At 42.1% G+C, this 22563-nt stretch overlaps 1 protein-coding gene across 3 annotated transcripts in view; it reads left to right on the forward strand.

Annotated features, from left to right (window-relative positions):
• The window catches only part of LOC146685524 (uncharacterized), an 88749-nt gene that overhangs the window by 26662 nt on the left and 39524 nt on the right, over positions 1 to 22563 (forward strand). For 2 of the 3 annotated variants that reach the window (XM_085441497.1, XM_085441498.1), the window contains exons 1-25: positions 5095 to 8500; positions 8743 to 8877; positions 10748 to 10935; positions 11136 to 11217; positions 11409 to 11509; positions 11625 to 11745; positions 11886 to 12185; positions 12692 to 13287; positions 13436 to 13591; positions 13824 to 13974; positions 14168 to 14326; positions 14724 to 14891; positions 15038 to 15139; positions 15269 to 15469; positions 15569 to 15776; positions 16204 to 16316; positions 16400 to 16602; positions 16725 to 16832; positions 17104 to 17383; positions 17528 to 17857; positions 17986 to 18315; positions 18488 to 18787; positions 21137 to 21364; positions 21667 to 21783; positions 21968 to 22276. In XM_085441497.1, coding sequence (XP_085297623.1) covers positions 5138 to 8500; positions 8743 to 8877; positions 10748 to 10935; positions 11136 to 11217; positions 11409 to 11509; positions 11625 to 11745; positions 11886 to 12185; positions 12692 to 13287; positions 13436 to 13591; positions 13824 to 13974; positions 14168 to 14326; positions 14724 to 14891; positions 15038 to 15139; positions 15269 to 15469; positions 15569 to 15776; positions 16204 to 16316; positions 16400 to 16602; positions 16725 to 16832; positions 17104 to 17383; positions 17528 to 17857; positions 17986 to 18315; positions 18488 to 18787; positions 21137 to 21364; positions 21667 to 21783; positions 21968 to 22276 — 8349 coding nt within the window. In that variant the 5' untranslated portion in view covers positions 5095 to 5137. Of the gene's footprint in view, positions 1 to 373; positions 512 to 778; positions 944 to 1096; positions 1210 to 1468; positions 1638 to 2552; positions 2650 to 2769; positions 2964 to 3195; positions 3361 to 4091; positions 4233 to 4348; positions 4451 to 4589; positions 4767 to 4859; positions 5019 to 5094; positions 8501 to 8742; positions 8878 to 10747; positions 10936 to 11135; positions 11218 to 11408; positions 11510 to 11624; positions 11746 to 11885; positions 12186 to 12691; positions 13288 to 13435; positions 13592 to 13823; positions 13975 to 14167; positions 14327 to 14723; positions 14892 to 15037; positions 15140 to 15268; positions 15470 to 15568; positions 15777 to 16203; positions 16317 to 16399; positions 16603 to 16724; positions 16833 to 17103; positions 17384 to 17527; positions 17858 to 17985; positions 18316 to 18487; positions 18788 to 21136; positions 21365 to 21666; positions 21784 to 21967; positions 22277 to 22563 lie in introns of those variants that run through there. The other variant, XM_085441499.1, reaches the window with a different exon arrangement.

The following is a 22563-nucleotide window of genomic DNA, read 5'->3' on the forward strand; positions in this document are numbered from 1 at the left end:
CTTTTTATCTTTTTTTTCTTTGTCATGTGTTCGTTTACATCATATTGTAATAAAATTATGAAACGTCTAGAAGAAGAAGAAAGTGTACTTTATTGGTCCCCGTGGGGAAAATCCCTCTCTGCATTTAACCCATTCACTCAGTGAAGCAGTGGGCAGCCACTGGGCGCCCGGGGAGCAGTGTGTAGGGACGGTACCTTGCTCAGGGGTACCTCAGGGAAGCTGTTCAGGGGAATCGAACCCCCGACCTTCCGATCATGGGGCCACCACTCTACCTACTGAGCTATCCCTGTCTACGTTTTGGCACAGCGTTTAATGTTATAAACTGACTTCACGTTATAAATTTGTCACTAAAAAAGTATTTTCCTTCCCTCAGGTATTTCAGACCTTTCTGGTGTCCTTTAATGAGCAACGACGGCCCATCATGCCTTTGTTGACTGCCATGAGACGAACCCCAAAACTGAGCGATGAGCAACGGACTCTTAGAGAGGCGTGGGATGCTCTCACAGAAAAGGTTAGTTTTTGTTATTTTTTAATCAGACTAGAGAACCTTATAAATGTATAAATATGATCTATAGTCATAATACTGTACTGTACTAATATAACACTACAGCACCATAGCAACACAGACTCTTAAACACCCTAATCTGTTACTTTACGGCTGATGTGTTATATTTGTCTGTAAATGCTTGTATATTTGTACATATTTGTGTATTTGTTCACTGCAATTTGAAGACATTTACTTTACTTGTGACTTCCTTTTCTCTGTGTGTTCATCTAGCTCCGTGAGTACAAAGTTGCTTTAGATATGAGTCTTCCAACCCCCTTGGACACAGTAGCCCGCTGGCTTTTGAGAACAGAGGAGGCTTTGGCTGAGGAAGATGGCAACCCTCAAGACCACGGCCGTGCTGCTGATGAAGCGAGGGAGAAACACGAACTGCTCAAAGTAATCATTTCCAACTTTAAGATGTACTGGGAAACAATGTTGCTGATCTTAGCAAAAACTGGTTTCCCCGGCTCTTTGTAGACAGTGAAATGTAAATGTTTGCAAGCATATAAATATATATGTGCATGCTGTCTCTGCTCGTTGTTGCTGTAGGCTTGCCTGGAGGAGATGCCACAGCACGTGAAGACCTTCCAGTCCTTCCAGAACATAGATGAGTACGGAAACATGATGATTCCTACTGACAAGATGGATGAGCTCAAGAGGAGGTGAGGGTACTTTCTCCAGTGGCCTGTGTAATGTATGCATGCACAAACTGGATATACTTTTGAAGAGTATATGAATGAATTTCTTAGTTTAAGCTGAAAGTCATAGAAGGACTTGTGCTGTCCTGACCTGGGACTGGATGTAATCAAGATCACTGCTTAAACTGAGAAAAGCATCTTATAAAGTGATAATTTACTTTCTGAAGTTGATGTGGTTTTATTTTTTAGTTTCTATTTAACGTTCTGTTGGCATCTTCATCAGATTTACCAGCGTCAGAGTGACTGCCAAGTATCATGGGATCAAGCTAGAGTACAGAGAGCATCGCCACACTGTTTTGGATCTGTTGGGGCAGATCAGGACCAAGCTTCGTGTCTGGAAGAGACCTTATATCTCCTCAGAGGCAGTCAGGGTGTTGCTGCAAGAGTGGCATGTGAGTAATCTTTGTTTAGTCTTTGTATTTTCAAAACACAATTTAATACTTGGGGGTGTGTCGATGCTTCTTAACACCTTTTTGTTCTTTCTTTGTATATATATGTATATGTTTATCTGAGCAGTACAGTAATTTCTGTTGTTGGAGTTACTAATCTTTCTTGGGGTATAATTATAAATTTGGACAATATCTATATATCTATGTAAGGCCACATAATAGAAATTCTAACCAGGATGCAGCTAAGACAAACAGATTCTGCACATAGTATCTTAATATACAAGACACACTATATATAAGACGGACAAAGCTTCCAGGTGTGAAGCCAGTGAGGAAGTGCCTTAAATATGCATTTTATCTAAAGGCTAGCAGGGGGCGCCTTCTGTGTTCGCAAACAATGGAGGTTCATAGGAAAATGGCCCTTGATACCTATGCTCTACAACCTCGGTAAATACTTCAGTTGTGATCTCAAGTGGTAGTATGAAGTCATAATGAATACTATAATCATAAATTAGGGTAGGGTGTGTTTTATTGCAGGCGATGTGATTCGCAAATCACTACTGAACATGGGACGTGCCCATCGGTGTCTCAAATTTGGTTTTGACATGTCAAGAAAGCATCAGTGAAAATTCTCATCTCAAGGCCTGACACTGGAACTTTGGAAACCAATGGATGTGTCATGTTGGGTGTGTCCATCTTGTATATACAGTCTGTGATATACAGTGAAGATGTCCAAAATGGGCTATTGTAAATAGTTTTTTTATCAGGGTTTTCCCTCTGGTTCTAGTGGTGAATTTTATTCAGTTTTTCTCTAACTTCTTCACTAGTTTATCCAAAAATGTTCCTTCTACTGTGTAAAGGGCATGGATGTTAGTGTTGACTGACAGTATTAATTTGTATTCATTTTTTTAAACTCAGGAACTCGTATACACACAAGAGCTGCCTTCCATGTTGGAAACAGCTATTCGTAAGCTGAAGCAGATTTCCGAGAAATATTCAAGCAAATCTGCCCTTGGTAAGTACTGTGATACTCTGTAACAGATATTTTGTATTTCTTCATTTATATTAATGTTTTTGATTCCCCATTAGAGTAAAAGTGTATTATTTTAGTTCATATTATTTCTTTGCTCCATAGCTTCAGATTATCAGCATGTCAGTCAGCAGGTGAAGCAGCTGGAGGAGGACACTGCTGTTGTTTTAGAGGACGTGACCACAGTGAAAAGCACAATGGGACGGGTTCTGTCTGCCTGGGACTCGTACAGCGACTCCCTTAGTTCCCTGCAGGCTTGGCTTGAACAGTGCTCTGCAACACACAGCCACAGACCTGAGGTATGATTAACTCATTAAAGTATTATAACTGTATTGCTCTATGATAATAAATATGTCATAAACAAGCTAGTATAACTTGCTTTGTAATAGGGGATCAGTCTGTTATGACTTGGAATAACAAGTCAAGTAAAAAGTCTGCAATAATAACATCTAAATAAAATAATGTCTACATTATCCTTATAGATGATATATTTTAGTATTTGCCATTTTATTTACAAAAATTTCTATTAAGCTGACCTTCGCATCCATGGCTGAGTGGGGATCTCATCAGGCCCACCTGAATGAAGTGGGGAACTTCCTGATTGAGTCAACAGATCCTCAGACCTGCAGGAGCCTGGCAGAGGAGCTTCGAAAAGTCAACATGCAGTGGGCTGAGTTTGTCAAGAAAAACACTTTGGTGAGTCAAAGATCAAGGAAAACCTGATTTGTGTGCTTAGATTCTAAAACACCTTAATGACAAAGAATTTGGAAATGTTTGAACACTCAATCACACAAGCTATTTTTTTGTTAGAGAATTAATCAGAATATTTTCCTGACATGAATTTACTTAAAATTATTTTTTTTGATAAAGTACCCACCATATGGCACTCTAAAATCAACTTTTTATCTGTGCTTTTATTTTTTACAGAGGGTGTTTTTATCTGAGGGTATAGCTTTGTTCTTCTAAAGCGTTGGCCTAGTTTCTTCTTTTTATTTGGCATTATGCGACTAGAGGCAGCAGTGATTGTGGCAGCCTAATGTCTCATGCGTTTGGAATTTAAATGCGATTGTTCTATTGAAACAATGATTCCTAGGGAGTGACTCAAAGTTTAAAAACAGTGCTCCACCTTTACCTATTGTATGCAAGTAGCTGGAATTATAGTCTTTGAGTACAGTGCAATGTCATTCTTATATCTGGAGTTGCACGTTGAACAAGTGTTGTCAATTTCATAAAGTTCTTGTTTACTGTATGGACACAACACAGTTTGAAGTTTCCATCTCTTTTCACTTATGTTAATTTCATAATTACACAGTAGATTAACATACAGTAAACAAGAATTTTATGAAATTCTGCTGCTAATGTTTACATCATTGAATTATTAATAAATTATCTTTGTTATTTAACATGTTTATTTGTGTTTTTTCCAGGAAAACATTGGTGAGCCAATTGAAGTTACCCATGTAAACCCAGAGGAAATCAGAGCTTTGATCAGAGAGGGCACACTGATTCTCAAAGAGCCTCTGGACGTTATGGCGGGTCCTTTACGCACCTACAGGAAAAGATTACAGGTAGGACCAACGGCATCACTAGCAAGTCATTGCACTTTTTCAGCTCTAATGATTATTTTTGATTTAAATGACCAAATTAAATCTTTCTAAATTATTGCTCAATTTCTGCTCTTCAGTTTATAATGAGGAAGATTAAAGACATGGATCTGGATGCTTTGGCTTCTGCCCCAGAATGCCCAGCAGATCAGTTACAGAAACTGAAGCTTGCAGTACCAGAAGTATGAACGATTTCTCTTCTTTTAAAAGAACTATTATGATTGTGGTCATGAAGATTAAAATGATTATATCTGTTCTTTTTAAAAAAAAATCAAAGTAAGTCTGTCTGTCCTTTGCTATCTTTTCTTTAATTGTCACCAGGTTATGCAGACATTATCTGAAGCAGAAAAGGTTTGTGTAGAGCTGCAACACAGTGTGTCTGGGCTGGACAGTCGATTGGCTGAACTTCTACATTGGGAGACTGAAGCCAGGGAGCTCTACCACCTGCTAAGGGCCACCGATCGGCAACAAAAACAGGTCCAGACCTCACAAGCCAGGGTGAGATGAATCACTGCATAGCAGTGTTGGCTTTTAAATCCTTTCATAAAGAAACATTTATGATTATTTAAAACTAACATTTTTATTTTCCAGGTCACTATTTCCCGTGGTCTACAGCTCGAAGGTCAGGTAGTCACAGAGGAGCAAGACCTGCAGGTGATCGTATCAACAAATCAGAAGAGCTCTCCCATCCACTACCTCCATGCCTCTGCTATGCAGGATCGAGTGCGAGCTGCTGTTGCTCAGTCACAGGCCAGTTGGGGTTTTTTTGTGAAGTAACCTTGTTAGACATGTTCTGACCAGACAAAACAGTATAATTGAAAGTACTTTATTTCTAAGATGCATGATGTCACTTTTAGGAAGCAGTTGGTATGCTAAGCAGCCTGGGTGCCAGACGAGACAGAAGCAGAAGTCCTCCAGCAGGACCTCCTTCAAAAGTCTTTATTCAAGATAAAGCAGTGCTTCAACATTTGAAACAGTTAGACACCAAGCATACAAAAACCTTTGTGCCAAAGATAGTGGTACAAGATTACAAAGAAGAAAAGATGACTTCTCCTCCAATGCCATACACCTACGCAGAAGCTGTGAAGCAGACCAGAAGAAAGTCGCCACCAGAAAGTCAGTTTCAAGGCTGGCCAATAGCCACTGCACAAAAGACAACAGAGACTCCAGATCAAGGGCCACAGCAAGACCTACTCCAAGAGGGACTTAGAAGACAGGTGGAAATTAAACTGGGACAGAAAGAACAGGAAGAAATAAAGGAGGAGTATCTTCTACAAGAAGTTCAGCAGCAGGAGTTGTTCCCAGTGCAACCACAACCAAGTCAGCCCAAGCAGGAGCAACAACAGGTACAACAGCAACAAGTTCAACAGCATGTGGTAATTAATATACAAGCTGAACAACAAGTTAAACAAAGACCAGAATCCAAAGACCAGACTCCACTTCAGGAACCAGCTGTAAAGAAAAAGGTTCTAAGTTCCCAAGAGCTCCAAAGCAGAAAAGCTCAAGGCATGAAGAACCGGCCATGGCTTCAGAAACCAGCTTTTCCAGAGCAGAAAACTCCAAGTCAAGAGCAGGATTTGACTCAAGATCTAGTTCAAACTAGACAGACACAAGCAGTCGGATCAGTTCAGGTAATTTCCCAAAATGTAGCAACCACCAGGCTACAGTATGAGGCCCATGCAAAACTGACTAAGCAGCCACAACAACAACAAAAAGTGGAACAGAAGCAAACACAGCAAACTGAAAATCTAGAGCATCAGCAACAAGACAAACTGCTACATCAACAACAGCAAAAAGAGCAGCATCAGCAAAAACAACAGCAAAAACAACAACCACAAGAAACTGTAAAACAAGCACAACAAGAATCAAATACCAAAAACAAATCACATGCTGTAACTTTGAGTCAACCTCAACCACAAAGAAAGGCCCCAAATCAATCACAAACCAATACTATGGTTCAGTCCCACATTACTACAGATACACAGCAACCATGTGTTCCTCAGTCCCATGACTCTGTGAAGAAACAGTCATCAACCAAGCCACAGACCCAACAACAGCTCCAGCTACAGGATCAGGCTCTGGTTCAACCAGCTGGTCCTCAGCCATCTAAGCAGCCACAGGTACTACCCCATGACGAATCTGTAGCTCAAGTCCCAATATGGGCTCAGATCAGACAGCCTTCCAGTGTTCAGGCTCCACTGCAAGGCCCAATTCAGCTTCCTGTACCATCTCACATTCAGCTTCGTAGTCATCCACAATCATGGGCCCCTGTCCGGCCCCCTTCCCCCAAGCCACCAACCCAGGCTCAGCCTCCAATGTATACTCAGTCAACAAACATGGACCAAACCCATGCAAAATCAATGAATGATCATGAAATTCACCCTCAGCCCAAGGGCCAACCTCAAACACACCCTCAGCCTAAGACCCAAGTTCAAATCTATGCTGATCAGTCTGAGACCCATCCCAAGTCAATGCCCTACCCACATGCCCATGCTCATGCCCATGTTCCAACTAATGTTCAGCCAATGGCCAGGCTAAGTCAGGCCCAACCATTGACTCAACATCCAACCCAAGCCCAACCTATACTCCACCTTCAGAGTCATTCTTTGACTGATCCTATGACTCAGTATCCAACACATGCACAGGCACTGGTCCAGCAACAAGGCCATATTTCACAGGGGCACTTTCAAGCTTATACTCAAGTCATATCCTCAGTCACCCAGTCTATCCAGCATCCACAGGCTACAGTGCAACCTCAGTTATACTCCCAGGGTTATGCCCAAGCTCAGTCCACATCTCAGCAGTGGACAGATAAACAAGAAACACAAAATCAAGCATTTCCCCAGCAGAGTCACCCTATCCCGCAACCATATCCTCAGCAAATGGGCCAAGCAACACATTCTCAGGCTTATCCTACAGTTCAGACTCTATCACAGTGGGCCCAGCAAACGCCTCAGATTGCCCACCATAGGGTTTCTCATATGGGGCCATCATATACTCAACCGCAAATGCATCCTCAAGCTCAACCCCAACCCTGGACTCAAACACAGCAGCAAATTGGGCCCCATAGTTCCATGCATCAACACACCCAGATGAGAGCTTCTAACTTAGTTCAGCCACAACAAGGCCAAGTTCAGCAACAGACTTGGGTTCAAGCACCACTGCAAGTGCCATCTCAGTCTTATCAGCAGCCTCAGTCTCAGCAGTATGTACAGGTCCAGCATCAACCCCAAGCTCAACATCACTCTCCATCTCAGATTCAAACACAGATATCTCTCCAGTCACAACCATCACATCCAGCCTATCCTCAGCTTCCTTCACAGCCCCAGCAACAAACTTTGCAGGCCCAGTCCCAAACACACGTCCAGGCACAGCCATTAGTTCAAGAAAAGCCCTTTGCCAGGACTCAGGGGACTCAATCTAATATTCAATCCCAGCAATCAACTTCTCAGCCCAAGCATCAGCCCCAACTTCAGCTACAACCAACGATTCAGTCACAAACTCAATTAAAAGGTAACTCACCTCTACAGCCCAGACCTCTACAGCCAAAACAGGATGTTGAAATGACACCTCAACTAATAGTTCAGTCACCAATTAAACACATACCTGGATCACTGCCACAGCCCAAACCCGAATCTCAATTGCCACCACAGGCTCAGTCACTAACTAAAGTTAATGTTGAATCACCCCCTCAACCCAAGATGCAAGCCCAACCTCAATTACAACCTACAGTTCAATCACCAACTCAGCCCAAAGTTCAGTCACCAGTCCAACCCAAAGTCCAACCAGTGTTCCAACCCAAATCTCAGGCACAGTTATCCCCACAGCACCATCCTCAGTTTCCGGTGTCATTGCCTCCCACGGCCCAAACAGTGCCACAGTCCAAGACTCAATCTCCCACACAGGCAAGACCTCAGACTCAACCACTTGACCCACCAAAGACTGAAACCCAGTCTCCTTTGAAACAGAAAATTCAACACTCCCAGACTATTCTCGTCTCTGAGATCGATGTGTTGCTTCAAACCCAGGCTGAGTCACCAGATCTTAATATCAAACCTCCTGCTCTGGCTCAAGCACCTCCCCAGGCCTACACAGAGGCCTACACTAAGGCACAGGCTTTAGCTAGAAATGGCTTTGAGGAGGCCAAACACTGCCTGCAGGCGCACATCCTGGAAGCTATCAACATCTTCAAAGACAGGCGTGTATCAGCTGAGCAAGCTTCAGTAAAGGAGGTAAGTTTAACCATTGGCAATGACTTCTGCACATTTCATATTTAGTGAATATTCATGATTGATAAGTTTTATTTGACAATTTTTGCGAATTTACAAGTCTGTTTACCTACCCTACATTTATAGCCACATTGTTTGATGTCTTAAATAGAAAGTAGTTACTTTGCCTTAAAAAAACATCCAACAACATGAAATACAGTTTCTGTAGAGGAATCATAATGTAACTATTTTGTGTTTAAACACAGAAAACTCTGAGGACACTTGATCCAGAGTTGCTGGAGGAGTTCTTGCGAGCAGCTAATGGCATGGAGGCCTTTTGTACCCCCTCACAGCTCAGAGATATGGAGTTCTTCACCCAATCTGTCAGGACACAGTGGGAGGTGGGGATTTTGATTTTTATGAATAGTCAAATGTTCACTAGTTTTTTTAAAGACATCTCTCAGTTAATTGCATATGCATATTTAAACCACAAACTAAAACTGGCAATTAAATCAAATCAAATCACTTTTTATTGTCACATCACATGTGCAGGCACACTGGCACAGCACATGCGAGTGAAATTCTTGTGTGCGAGCCCCACAAGCAACAGAGATGTGCAAACACAACAACACAAACGAGCAAAATACAAGAATGGCCAACCTGAAACTAATAAATATATGTACAATATATAATAGTGTATGCATTTCTGGATGTGTATACTAAATATTTTCCTACGTGTGTGTGTGTGTGTGTGTGTGTGTGTGTGTGTGTGTGTTTGTGTGTGTGTGTGTGTGTGTGTGTGTGTGTGTGTGTGTGTGTGTGTGTGTGTATACACATTTTTACAAATTAAATAGTAAAAAAATAAAATAAAATAATAATAATAATAATAATAATAATAATAAAATATATAAAATATACAGAGTTGAATATGTGCAAAACAAGTGGCATTTATATACAGTGTGGAGTGCATAATGTTGAAGTTCCAGTAGTGAAGCTGAGGTGTCTATGACGTGTTCAGCAGTCTGATGGCCTGATGGAAAAAGCTGTCTCTCAGTCTGCTGGTACGGGACCGGATGCTGCAGAACCTCCTTCCTGATGAAAGTAGTCTGAACAGTTTATGGCTGGGGTGACTGGAGTCCTTGATGATCCTCCCTGCTTTCCTCAGGCACCGCTTCCTGTAGATGTCTTGGAGGGAGGGAAGCTCACCTCCAATTATCCGTTCAGAGCACCGCACTACTCGCTGGAGAGCTTTGCAGTTGTAGGCGGTGCTGTTGCCATACCAGGTGGTGATGCATCCAGTGAGGATGCTCTCAATGGCACAGCGATAGAAGGTCCTGAGGATGCGGGGGCTTATTATTTTATGCCTTTGAAGCCTGTTTTTAAAGGAATGTTAGCAAACTGACACAGATGTAAACAATTCAACATTATTAACCTTTTAGTCAATACTATATTCTATCATGTTTCCTTTTTCATATATATATATATATATTCATTGTATATATTATCTCCCAGGCCCTCAGAGCTGAGATCTCAGGCTTTTTGGAACAATTACAGTTTGAAGTAACAAGGAAAGACTTTAATGCAGCAGTCCTTCGGTGTGAGATGCACTTAAGCACCAGCTTAGAAAACCAAGCTCAGGTAGCTAAATGACCAAAGCTGAACTCTTGGCAGGGGTGCTTCAAAGGATGGGTATTCAGCCAGTTTTCTCTGCTCTGCTTGTCTAACTTTGTCTTTTCCATCTTCTTTGTATGCCTTCAAGGAAGCTTTCAGTGGGAAGGGTAATAGCAATACTTTATTCCAGCTGGTTTCTAAGAGAGTGCTGTTTTAGCTAGTTTTGTTTGGGTATGTTTACAGTTTCAGACACTTTTTATTATCTTAAGCTGAAAACGACAAACAACACCATCATTATCAGGACCTTAAAACAATGAATTAAATGAAAATATGTGCTAATGAAGATGAAATCACATCTTCTCTGTAAGCTTAAAACAGCATTCTTTTATGAATTTGTGCAGCCCATCTGTTGCCGGCTGCCATCTGGGGTCTTGCTCAAGTGGTGCAATGTATCTGCCAAACCTTCTTTTATGATATAGGATGCTAATAATCAGGTCACACATATAACTAATTTATAGTTGTATAAATATAATAAAAACACAAGAAAATAAATAAAAAGCTTAACAAAAAAAGAAGATTTGGCTCAATGGATCGCCTGAAGTCAAAGCAGCTCTGCAATGCCTTTGTGCTTACTGTTTTCACATTAAAATCATTCAACAGGCTTGCTTCTCAGCAGACTTTGCTGAAGCAGAACAGCACCTGCAGGCACTGAAAGAGTTGTGTGACACCCTAAGCCCGGAGGATGCTCACCGCTTGGCTCAGACGCAGCTGAGGGAGTGTGAAAAGAGGCTGGCTGCCATCCAGCATCAGTTCAGTGGAGATCAAGACACACCACTCCCTGAATCTAGGTGAGGCTTTCCATAGAGGTTTCAAAACAGCAAGGACTTGGCATGCAATCTTCAAAACAACCGTTTTTATTCCTTATTTAATTCTTAATACTGAGTAAAACGTTTGGTTGTGCATGATTTATGTTGCAGATATTGTATTAAGTTACATTTACATTTATTCAAAATATAGTATGAAGTTTAAATCAATTTCAATTCTGTAGGATTCCTGTTGCCTTCACTGAGGATTCCAACACACAGAAGGAGCCTACCAAACCAAGTGACAAACCTCAGGCCTTAGCTGAGGTATGATTCACTATTATTAAAAATTCTTATTAAAAAGATTCTCTCTATAGATTTAAACAGTCACAGCTCCTTTAACACATTTTAAGCAAGAAGAAATACAGACCAGTCTTTGAATTTAAATCCTGAAGCCGATACTGGGCGTGTGCAGATGTGTCTGAAATAATCGTTAACATCCTGTTGCTTTTTTCCAGGTGACCCAGGTGACAGTGAAGACAGTTGCTGTGGAGAGAAGGGAGACTGAAAAGCAGATGTCTTTGGAGGAGGAAGTAACCAAAAAGGAAGCTTTAGAAAGGTGAAATTTAGCTGTCTTGTGTTTTATAATCAAAGGCAACGTACAAATCAAAAAACAGGTTGGATGGTTTTATATTTAATCCTTAAATTTAGTTATTTTTGGTTTAACTCTCCAGATATGAGAATGCTAAGAGGGCTCTGCAAGCCCAACTAGCTAAAAATGAACAGAGCATCAAGGACGTCCCCTCTGACTCAGTCTCTCTGAAAGGCCTGCATACACGGCTCCAGGAAATACAGGTACAATGATGTTATAAATACCACTCTATCAGAAACAAACTGGACTGAAATATAAATGACATGCTATAAGAACCTTTGAGCAAAATGACTCAATCCCCACAACCGGCCAGTAAACTTGAGTTAAATTCCTTTCTTCCTAGTTCTTGAGACAAGAGACTGAGTGTCTTTGGTCTGAGTATGCAAACCAGTGCTCTCAGTGTTCCCAGCTGAGTGGAAACACTTCTCTGGAGCAGGAGAAAGCAGAGCTGCAGGAGCAGTGGCGCACTCAGCAGTCCAACCTTCAGAGGAGAGGCAGCTCACTGGGCTCTGCACTCAGGCAGATTGACTCCACTGAGAATCACATGGTGGACTTCACCGACCGCCTGGACCGTTATCTGAGACAGCCCAAAGACATCACTGGCTTCACACTGGCCAACACTAACATTCTGAAAGATATAAAGGTCTGCTGTTAGCCATACACAATTTTGTTTTGTTTAATTTTGTCAGTCTGACACACAAATATTGTCTAAGCACATGTGTTAACACCTATATGAAGCCTGGATTCATATAGTCAAAGAAGTCTTTGTAGAGATCAGCACATTTTAAAATTTCACATGGCTGGAAAAAACATACTGGTCAATAACTGGATGATTGAAAACAAGCTGAATGCATCTTGTACACATAAACAAGCTACTGATTTAGCATAAATCGTACAATTTGGTGTTTAATATTTATTATGTGTTGGATTTCCTAGTCCCCTGTATCATCAACTCCTAAACACCACAGTACAGATAGATATTAGACATCAGTGATGCTGGCCTTTATAAGATAAATCCAATAAATGCAAATTCTTAGAGATATAAGAATGGTTTTTTTTAAAAAGAAAAAGAAAAAAAAGATGTAATGTAAGATCTCACTTCTATAGGCATCTCACCTCACACTACACCTTGTGTGTTTTTTGCTAAAGGAACTGGATGACAACATACAGAGTGAACTGGACCAGTTGTCCCGTCTGGACCCTGAATCCAGCGACTTGGATCCCAGAGAACGCTTCCCTCTGTCCCGTGAGTTTGAGGCTCACAAAACCAGCTTGGATCAACTCCGGCAGCAAGTCCGGAAGAGCGAAGCAGCTGCCCGTGCCCTCGACCGATTTCTTATGTCGCTGCGCACTGTGGATGAGGATATCTCAAGTATCCCAGGTCCACCCTGTAGTGACGCTGTGGTGCTGCAGGAATGCCGCTCCAAGTTGACTCTGATAAGGCAGAGCATAGACAGTTTGAAAGAGAAGGCACCTCAGCTGGATCTACTCTTGCAGGGAGCTCGGCTCACAGTCACAAGGGATGGTATCCCAGCCTCCTGCCTCGATATGGTGAATGTCCTGGTGAGAAGGCTGGACGAGAGTGACAGTGGGCTGGTCAGCCAGCAGAAGGTCCTTCAGAAGGAGACCCAAAGCAAAACCCTGGGCCTGAGGAAGAGGACGATGCTGGGGGAGATGAAGAAGCTGCAGGATACGATTGAAGCGCAAGGCCTCAAAGAGCCCACCATGCCTGCGTTGCAGCACAGGTTTGTCCCTTTAGTGCGATAGTGCTTCTGCTATCCTGAAGCAGTTTTGATATGTGAAAATGGGAAACTACATGTAGTCCCAGAATGTACCGTTTAGATTTTGCAATATATTTGCAGAATTAAAATCTGAATTTGTTGCACTTTCCAGGCTTCGTGCCCTCTTGGATTTAGAAGGCCAGCTGCAGGCTCAGAACTGTGAGCTTCAGAGCCTCCGTGAAGTCCAAGAGAAGCAGGGAGGAGGAGAAAATCTTCTTCAGGAGCTGGAAGCTCAGTGGAAGGAGACTCAGCAGGCTTTTTCTGACAGGTAACGTCGGCACAAGAACCTTAAATTAAGACTCTGTCTAGAAAGGTGCTATATAAATAAAATTTTATTTATTTATTTATTCTTTAAGCCATTAATGAGCAACACTGACTTATATGCTGTCCTCAACTGCTATAAATGAATGCATTTAAGTTCAAGTAAACTTTTATTATGTTTCTCTATACACTGCAATCCGAATGCTCAAATCTTCCTTGGTATTTTCTCACTCTTGCAGAAGGAAGCAGTACAGCACACTGCTGGAGCTTCTGAAGAAGTTCCAGACCTGCCGGAGTCTCCTGAGCAGCACCATCCAGAAAGCAGAGCAGGCAATCAGCGATAAGGCATCCTACATGGGGAAAGACAACCTACAGAGGAGTATGGCAAAGGTAGATGTATTTGCATTGTCTTTCAATATATTCTGACTCTTGTATTGGTTTCCTAAAACAGCTTAAGGGCATTTGTTACTGTATGCACTAAAAGGAATGAACCAGCAGATGGCAGACACTTTCTAAATATCAGATTGGTGTGCTCGGTGCGCACTTACAAGTGCTGTATGTTAACACGTGTACATTTGTTCAGGTCTGTGATATTAAGGAGGAGCTGGCTGGTCTTGCGGGGCCGATGGAAGAGATGAGAAGTGTTTGCAAACAGCTGCAGACTGAACTGAAGAAGTTTCCAGACTGCAGTGAATCTCCATTTGAAGCAGAGGCTGACACGCTGATGGACAGCTGGCTGGACGTATGCATCTATGCACTGACACTTACAGATGTTGTTCTTGTAAACAAACAGAGGCGTTCTACTAAAACTGTACATTAAGCGTGCTGGGAAGGAGACTGATCAGACTCACTGACACTGACATCTTAGTATCTGAGTTAAAAATTATACCTTCACAAGCTTGTTGGATTTTTTAACATCCTCAGTAAATGGCAGCATTTTCACTGGGTGTCAGTCTGACATTGATCCAGTGTTTCGTGTCTCCAGAACAGCTCTGTCTGTGACAAATATTAGAAGTACAACTCAAAGTTGAACAGAGAAACTAAAGTCGTAGTTGGATCGTGGTTGGAATATTTCTATTTATATATTTCTATATTGCTCGCCTTAACTAAATTTTAGTGATCTTTTGGTGCCCCTGCAGGTGACAGAGAAGACAGATGCCTACATGGATAACCTACGAGTGGGCCTGGAGCTGTGGGAGAAGCAGCTGATGCTGGGAGGAGAGGTGGACAGCTGGGCCGGGGCCAAACTCGCCCTGTTTGCAGAGAGCCATGCTTTCTACAATGAGCAACAAGTACTCACCATGAAGGTACTGAAGTAAAACCTGATATTTTTAACTGTTCTTCAATCATTTTTCTAATCGATTTTAAGTATCTGTTAATTTGAAATAATTCCAGTTTCACTTTTTGTGATTTTTTTTTTTGTCTGTACATTTGTGTATTTTGTTGTGTTCAGGATGAAATCCAGGCCAATGAGGAGAACATCACTCATTTTCACAAGAAGTCTATTGAGATCCAGGAGATGCTGCAAAGTCAGGAAGCTCCACTGGAGCTACAGGTGAGATGAAACAGAGACTTTTACAACACCATTTCATTTTATGTAGTTATTCATGCGTAAACTTTTTTAAAGAATTATTATTTCCCCTGTACCGTGCTTCTCTTCTCATCATTCCTCTGTTCCGTGTAGGTAATGGAAACCCAGCTGAGAAAGAGACTGGAGCAGGTGAAGGAACTGTTTACCGACTGCACAGATGTCTTTGAGGAGCTAATCGCTGTGAAGAAGCATCTAGCCGAGAAGGTAGAGGATTGTCAGACAGCGGTAGAGAACATCCAGAGTCGTATCAATGAGACTAATGCTTCAGGTCCAAATGTGGAAGCCCAGATACAGGTATGCAGCTGTTGACAGAGATGGACAGCATGGTGCTCCTATACTAGTGAGTTCTCCTGAATGATCACCACTTATAATGTTTTGTGTCTCACGCTGCAGGATCTGTGCAACGACCTGGAGTCTCAGGAAGAGCAGGCTGAGGCCGTGTTGAAGGAGGTGGGATTGGTTTCCAGTGTGGCCAGCCCTCAGGTGCTTGAGGCACTCTCTGTTGACTGCAGCAGGCTAACAGAGGCAATCTCGCGCACCAAAGACATGATCCAGCTGAAGAGAGAGGAGAGGGACAAAGGCCTGCTCAAGGTTATCGGAGGTTAGTATTGAAAATGTGCTTTTAATCAGTTGCTTATCAGAGGTCTGGCAAAAAGCATTGAATTAGGAAATACAGAGAGAAGACAAGCATCAATCACATATAGGCACAACATAAGTACAACAAATGAAAATGAAACGTGCTTTTAAAAATGGTTCAAAAATTAAAGCAGATTAAATAAAAGACTTTTGGCTATTAAGGAAAGATTAACAGGATAACAGGCCTGATACTGTCAGCGTAACTTTTTCTGGCAACCACTGGACACTAACATCACTCAGACCGGGATCTCCACGTGTCTGATCAACAAGCAGGATATTGTCTTTGTTTCTCTTTATATTTGACTCAGATATTAGAAGGCAGGGACATGTTTTGGTCTCAGTATTCCTTAATTCAATTGTGTGTATGAGTAATTAAAAAAAAATGTTCCCAGATGAGAAGCAGTCATTCGAAGAATGGTTCCAGGACTTGCAGCTAGCCGTCAATGAGTGCTTCGAGAACCCTGAGAGTAGAACAGATGTGGAGACGTTTTTGCAAAGACTGGCTGTAAGTTGATGGATAATTTTAAAGTTAGATAGATGCTATAGATGCTTATATGACAGATGGATGTTCATGTTTTCTTTCATCAGAGTTTCTTAAAGTCCAAGGATGCAGAGAGACGTCTTGACCAGCTGAAAGATCAGCTGGAGAGAGGCAGGGAGCAGGTTCCACCTCAGCAGCTCTCTGAGTTTACTGGGTGGATGCAGGAGCAGCAAGAGGAAGTGGTTACGTTCAGAACCCACTGCCAAAACCGGCAGAAACAAATGGAGTCACTGCTCAGCGACTTGGACAGGTCATTCCTGCTTCTGCTAATATAATAGCTATACTGTTAAACAACACATAAAACATTTTTTGAGCATTTCCACAAACAGAATGTGTTTGTTTTAAGGTTTTTTTTTCTTTTTTAAAATATAGTCTGCAGAAGCAGCATGACAGCCTTCGTCAGTGGCTTCAGAACAAAGAAAAACAGTCTGTGGTGTCTGAGAAAGTCAAACAACTTCTGAAAGACCTTCAGGATGAGAGGTGATCCTCAACATTCATAAAACCAGAACCAGAAATATTCCATCGCACGAGCAGTAAAGTTTGCTGACTTCCAAGATATGCACATCTCTCTAATTTTTATAGTTGTTTCATGTTAACGGAAAGAGTCAGAATAGAATAGAATTAAGCACAACATAGACCTAAACCTGTCTATTACAGAAAAATTTGGATGCATAATATGCTGCGTGAGGATGTTATCCCTTCTATTTCTTTTGTATGCCGTCTTACTTGTCTTTGTCTGTCCATGCAACAGTGGAAGAGCCGAGACCCTCAGTGAGCTGCTGGCATCAATACGCAGACAAGGTGTCAGATCTGAGAGCCTCCTGAAGGACGCTGATAACTTGATACAGCGCTACAGAAACCTGGAGGGCAGGATGCTGAATCAGGCTGAGGCCCAGAGTGTGTTGGATGGAGAATACAATGTGTTTAATACTCAGGCAGAGAGCACCAGGACTTGGATCAGTGAACTATCACAGCCTCTCACCACTCCAGACAGAGACACCAACATGGAGGAGATGAAGTCCAAAGCACAAGTTAGTGAAAGTGGTGTCTAATCTAATAAAGCTTTCTTCTGGGAATATTTTGGTGTATTGTTAGCTCATCTCTTAAAGTATTAAAATAATGATATTCTGTCTGGAGTTAAAAATGTCGGACACGTTTTATGATTTTGTCACCAGGCCATCCTTAGCTGCAAACCTGAGGGAGACTTTAAAGTGAGCAGCTTGAGACGACAAAGCGAAAGCCTGTGTGAGAAGGAAGGCCTGGACGAGTCCAGGAAACAAAGTGTCCAGCTGCTAGTTAGAGACACAGAGAAACAGTGGACAACAGCCCTGCAGGCTGCTCAGGAGGCTCTCAGAAAGGCAGAGATGCAAGCCATTTTAGAAAAAGACGTTGAAGCTTTCCAAATCCACAATGAAAGTGTCCAGTCCTGGATCAGAGACCAGGACCAGAACCTCAAGTCTATCTGTGGCCATGTGCAAGTTGAAGAAAAGCTTCAGGCAGCACAAGTGAGTGTAAATTGACATGTAGATGAGTTTGGTAAGGGTGGGTTGTAGTTTATAGAATCACTTGTACGGGCTTGTCTTTCAAGGATCAAAACAAAGTGGTTACCTAACAGGGTATCTCTTCTCTTAAGGCTTTTCTGAGCTCCAAGCCTAATGGAGAGTCAAAGCTCCAAGAGCTTAAGCAACTGTGCCAGAGTCTATGTGACAACCAGAGTTTGGATGAGAGCAGGAAACTAAAGCTTCATGATGCAGTCAAACACACAGAACAGGAGTGGAGGAAAGCCTTGCAGGGTGCTGAAGAGGCTCTCAAACAGGCAGAGACTGAAGAGGCCACTAAAAGAGATTTTGATGCTTTCAAAACCCAAAGTGAAACAATCCAATCCTGGATCAAAGAGCAGAAGCAGAAACTGCTGTCCCTCAGTAGTCATATGCACTTTGAAGAAAGGTCCGAGATAGTACAGGTGAGTTTACAAGTTGGGACCTAACTTCAAAATATATTATAGAAACTGATGAAATTTGTAAAATTTATAAAACTGATATATGCTCATACTGTAGATCTCTACTGCAGTTTTTAATTGCAGTTTGTAACAGGAATTCTTACTTTGATTTATTTGATTGTGTCGTTGCCTTCAGGCTGTCATGACTTCCAAACCTGAGGGAGAGTCCCAGTTGCTTGACCTGAAGAGACGGGGTGAGAATCTGAGCAAGCTCTTGGAAGACAGTAGGAAACTAGAGGTTCAGCAGCTAGTAACAGTCACAGAGCAGCAGTGGACAACAGTTCAACAGGCTGCCAATCAAGCAGAAGTCAGGAGTCTTTCTGATGACTTTGACGTCCAGAGTAAAAACACAGAGATGTGGATCAAAGAGAAGCAACAGAAGCTACAGGCTGTGGGCAGTCACACAAGAGCTGAAGAGAGATGCCACACAGCACAGGTTTGTTTCAATATAACTACATAAGTAGGGTACAGAAGTAGCACTGTTTTTCAATTTTTATCAGTGACTTCAACAAGACATCTAGATTGATCATGTCTTGAAATTACAGTGAAAACTAAAGTCACCATTCTGTTCTGAACAATAACAAATGATTCCAACAGGATACATCATAAACGTCAAGTAAGCCAGTTCTGACAATTGTTGTTTTACCGAGTTTCAAAAGAGTGAATCAATCATTGATCAGGCATAGTATTATGATCATTGGTCCCCCTTTTGTTGCCAAGACAGCCCTGACTCATTGAGGCATGGAGTTCAAAAGACTCCTGTAGGTGTGCTGTGGTAAATAATAATGGATTGCATTTATATAGCGCTTTTCGGGGCCCTGGGGGCAGACTGACAGAAGCAAGGCTGCCATATCACGCCATCGGCCCCTCACCAGTAAGCGGTAGGTGAAGTGTCTTGCCCAAGGACACAACGACCGAGACTGTCCGAGCCGGGGCTCGAGCCGGGGCTCGAACCGGGGCTCGAACCGGCTCGGACAGTCGGTTCGAGCCCCGACTGAGTTGGTTACAAGACGAACTTCCAATTCTTTGAGCCACGATCGCCCAAGCACCAATATGGCACCAAGATATTAGCAACAGATCCTTCAAGTCCTGTAAGATGTTGTGATCTGGGGAGTTTGGAGGCCAAGTCACCTCCAACATGTTGTGCTCCTCAAACCATTCCTAACCATTTTTGCTTTGTGGCAAGATGCATTATCCTGCTGAAAGAGGCCGCAGCCATCAGGGGATACTGTTTTGATGACAGATTGTAAATGGTCTGCCACAGTATTCAGCTAGGTGGTACATGGTAAAGTAACATCCACATGGATGGCAGAAACCAAGGTTTTCCAGCAGAAGATTTCCCAATCACACTGTTTTGGCAATCTTACCTTATTCCCACAGTGCATCCTGGTTCCCCCAGGTAAGCAATGCACACGCACTTAGACATCCATGTGATGTTATAGAGAATGTGAGTCATCAAGACCAGGACACCTTTTTCCATTGTTCCATGATCCAGTTCACATGCTCACGTGCCTTTTGTTGGTGCTTTGGGCTACGTCCACACTAGCCCGGATAGATTTGAAAACTGCGTTTTCGTCTGAAAACGCTCTGCATCCACACTAGCGTTTTCAGTCGTTTTCACAGAGTTGTGCATCCACATAGAAACGTCCGAAAACGCTTACATTCCAGTACTGCGCATGCGTGAAGCGCAAGAAGATTCGTCCTGCCTCATTTCTGTCTGCCGTTTATTTACTTTCCAGCTCTTTGAAACGTGCGGCAAAATGTCGAGGAAAAGCACCGAGTTTTTTAAATGGACTAACAATGAGGTGGAGTTGTTGGTGCGAGTAACACAAAAGTACAAAGTTGCAAAAGCGAGTGAGAATTAAAGAATTTGAAGAAAAGTTATCTGAAGCAGGTACAAAGTGATATTAATCTTTAATACGGCTGTCAAAATTGAGAGAAAACAAAACAACTGCTGTATAATGCCCTCTGCTATCTTCGGTCACATGACTGCATCACATCACTAAAATGCGTCATCGAAAGTCTCCGTTTTCGCTGTCCACACTGTGACGCTAACGCACCGTCTTCATGTATTTGTTTTTGAAAGCGTTTTCAAAGTGCTGAGTTTTCCTTTGGGGAAAACACCATCTCAGTGTGGACGAGAGGCCAAAACGGAGAGAAAACGATGTGTTTTCAAACGAAAACGCATTAGTGTGGACGTAGCCTTGGGCAGTGGACAGGTGTCAGTATGGGCACCATGACTGGTCTGCAGGTCTGCAGCCCCATACACAACAAACTGTAATGCATTGTGTATTCTGACACCTTCCTATCAGAATCATCATGAACTTTTACAGCAGTTTGAGCTACAACAGCTTGTCTGTTGGACCTGGGCACACGGGTCAGCCGTCGCTCACAGGGGGTCAGTAAGACTTGGCTGCCCATGACTCCATCGATGGTTCACCACTGTTCCTTTATTTGACCACTATGACACATACTAACTATTGCAGACCCAAAACAGCCCATGTTGGAGATGCTCTGACCCAGTTGTCTAGCCTTCACATTTTGGTCCCTGTGAAACTCACTCAAATCCTTACATGTGCCCATTTTTCCTGCTTCTAACACATCAACTTTTATTACAAAATGTTCACTTGCTTGATAATATATCTCACAATAACGAGATAATCAGTCCTATTCACTTCACCTCTCAGTGCTCATGATGTTATACCTGATCAGTATATTTGATTTAGATGATATAGTGACCTTTTGTCATGAATACTTTTTTCTTTCTTTCTGTTTTTTTCTTAAGGCCCTCTTGACCTTGAGGCCTGAAGGTGACTCTAAGGTGAACAACCTGAGGAGACAAGGACAGAGTCTGTGTGACCACAAAGATGCTGATGAGGGCAGGAAAGAGCAGGTCAAGCAGAGAGTCAGAGATGTGGAGGAGCTGTGGGGGGCAGCTCTGCAGGATGCTAAACAGCTTGAAGCCGCAGCAGAAGCTGAGATTGCCCAGGAGACTGAGAGGAGAAGGTTGGAGGTGAGAGAACTTATTGTCAGATGGCTGCTAACTCAGCATTAAAACATCTTCTGTCTGACTCTGAATTGACTTGGGTCCAGAGTAAGATAAATAAAGGTCTATTTTGAACTGTGAGTCAAGCAAAGGTACTCTAGGATTATTCAGCATTATTCATTATTCAACATTTATAATAGAAATGTTTAGCCATCTTGTGGTGTGGCATTGTTGCACAGTGTACTCATTCATAAACAGGTGGGAGTAAAACAAAGTCCCCTCTATTTCTGATGAATCAAGTGTATTTCACATATTTTCCTTTTTGACAGTTGCAAGAATTTAATACCTGTCAGCGGGAAACTGATGGCTGGCTAAAAGACCTCCAACAACAGCTGAACTCTTTTGGCAGTGGAACCAAAGTCGAGAACAGACTGCATGTAGTACAGGTGAGCTTAGAGTCACTCTGTGTCTGCTGGATGCACAGTTTGTTCCTGTAGCATTATTGCAATAAATATAATATAATAAGCATAGTTGGATAATTGTAGGTTTGTATCTAACTAAAAGCATGGTATAGTGTTGCTTCATTATCAGTCATGTGAAGCCAGTTTTAAAGATGATTTTTGTTCCTAGACCATTATGAACTTCAAGCTTGAAAATCTCAAGATAAAAGCCCAGAGTTTCCTTGATCACGAGTATGATGAACATAAAAAACAAGAGATTCAACAAAAAGTAAGAGACACTGAGGAACAGTGGATCAGACTCCAGAAAGATGCTAAAGAAGTAATGGTTCTGGCTGAAAGGCAACGCGCTCTGGACAGCCAGCTGCAAGACTTTGAAGCCACGAGAGAAAAGACCAGAATGTGGTTGGAAGAGAAGCAGCAGAGCCTTGTCTTTCTGAGCAGTCAGAAAGACCCAGAACAGATCATAAGCACTGCACAGGTGAGTTTGGACAATAAAAAGTTTGGTGAAGACATATATGATACACAGGATGCTGACATAAAATGTATGTATATTGTTTGGTTAAAGATTAGATTAAAGTATTTGATTTGTAAAATTCCCTTAAGTCTAAATCCTTCATTTGAACACTTTAAAATGTTCTTGTTGGTCTTATTGATGGTAATATTTATAACCAACAAGAACTTATTTCTAAAAGAGTTTTGTTTTGTTTTTTTGCATTCTCAGTCACTGCCATGCTTTATCTTCACTGCTTGTTTATATGGCTACTT

The sequence above is a fragment of the Copadichromis virginalis genome, linkage group LG19, assembly GCF_057382275.1.
Source record: "Copadichromis virginalis isolate Kocher_CV1m ecotype Utaka linkage group LG19, C_Virginalis_male_GT1.1, whole genome shotgun sequence".
Taxonomy (NCBI): Eukaryota; Metazoa; Chordata; class Actinopteri; order Cichliformes; family Cichlidae; genus Copadichromis; species Copadichromis virginalis.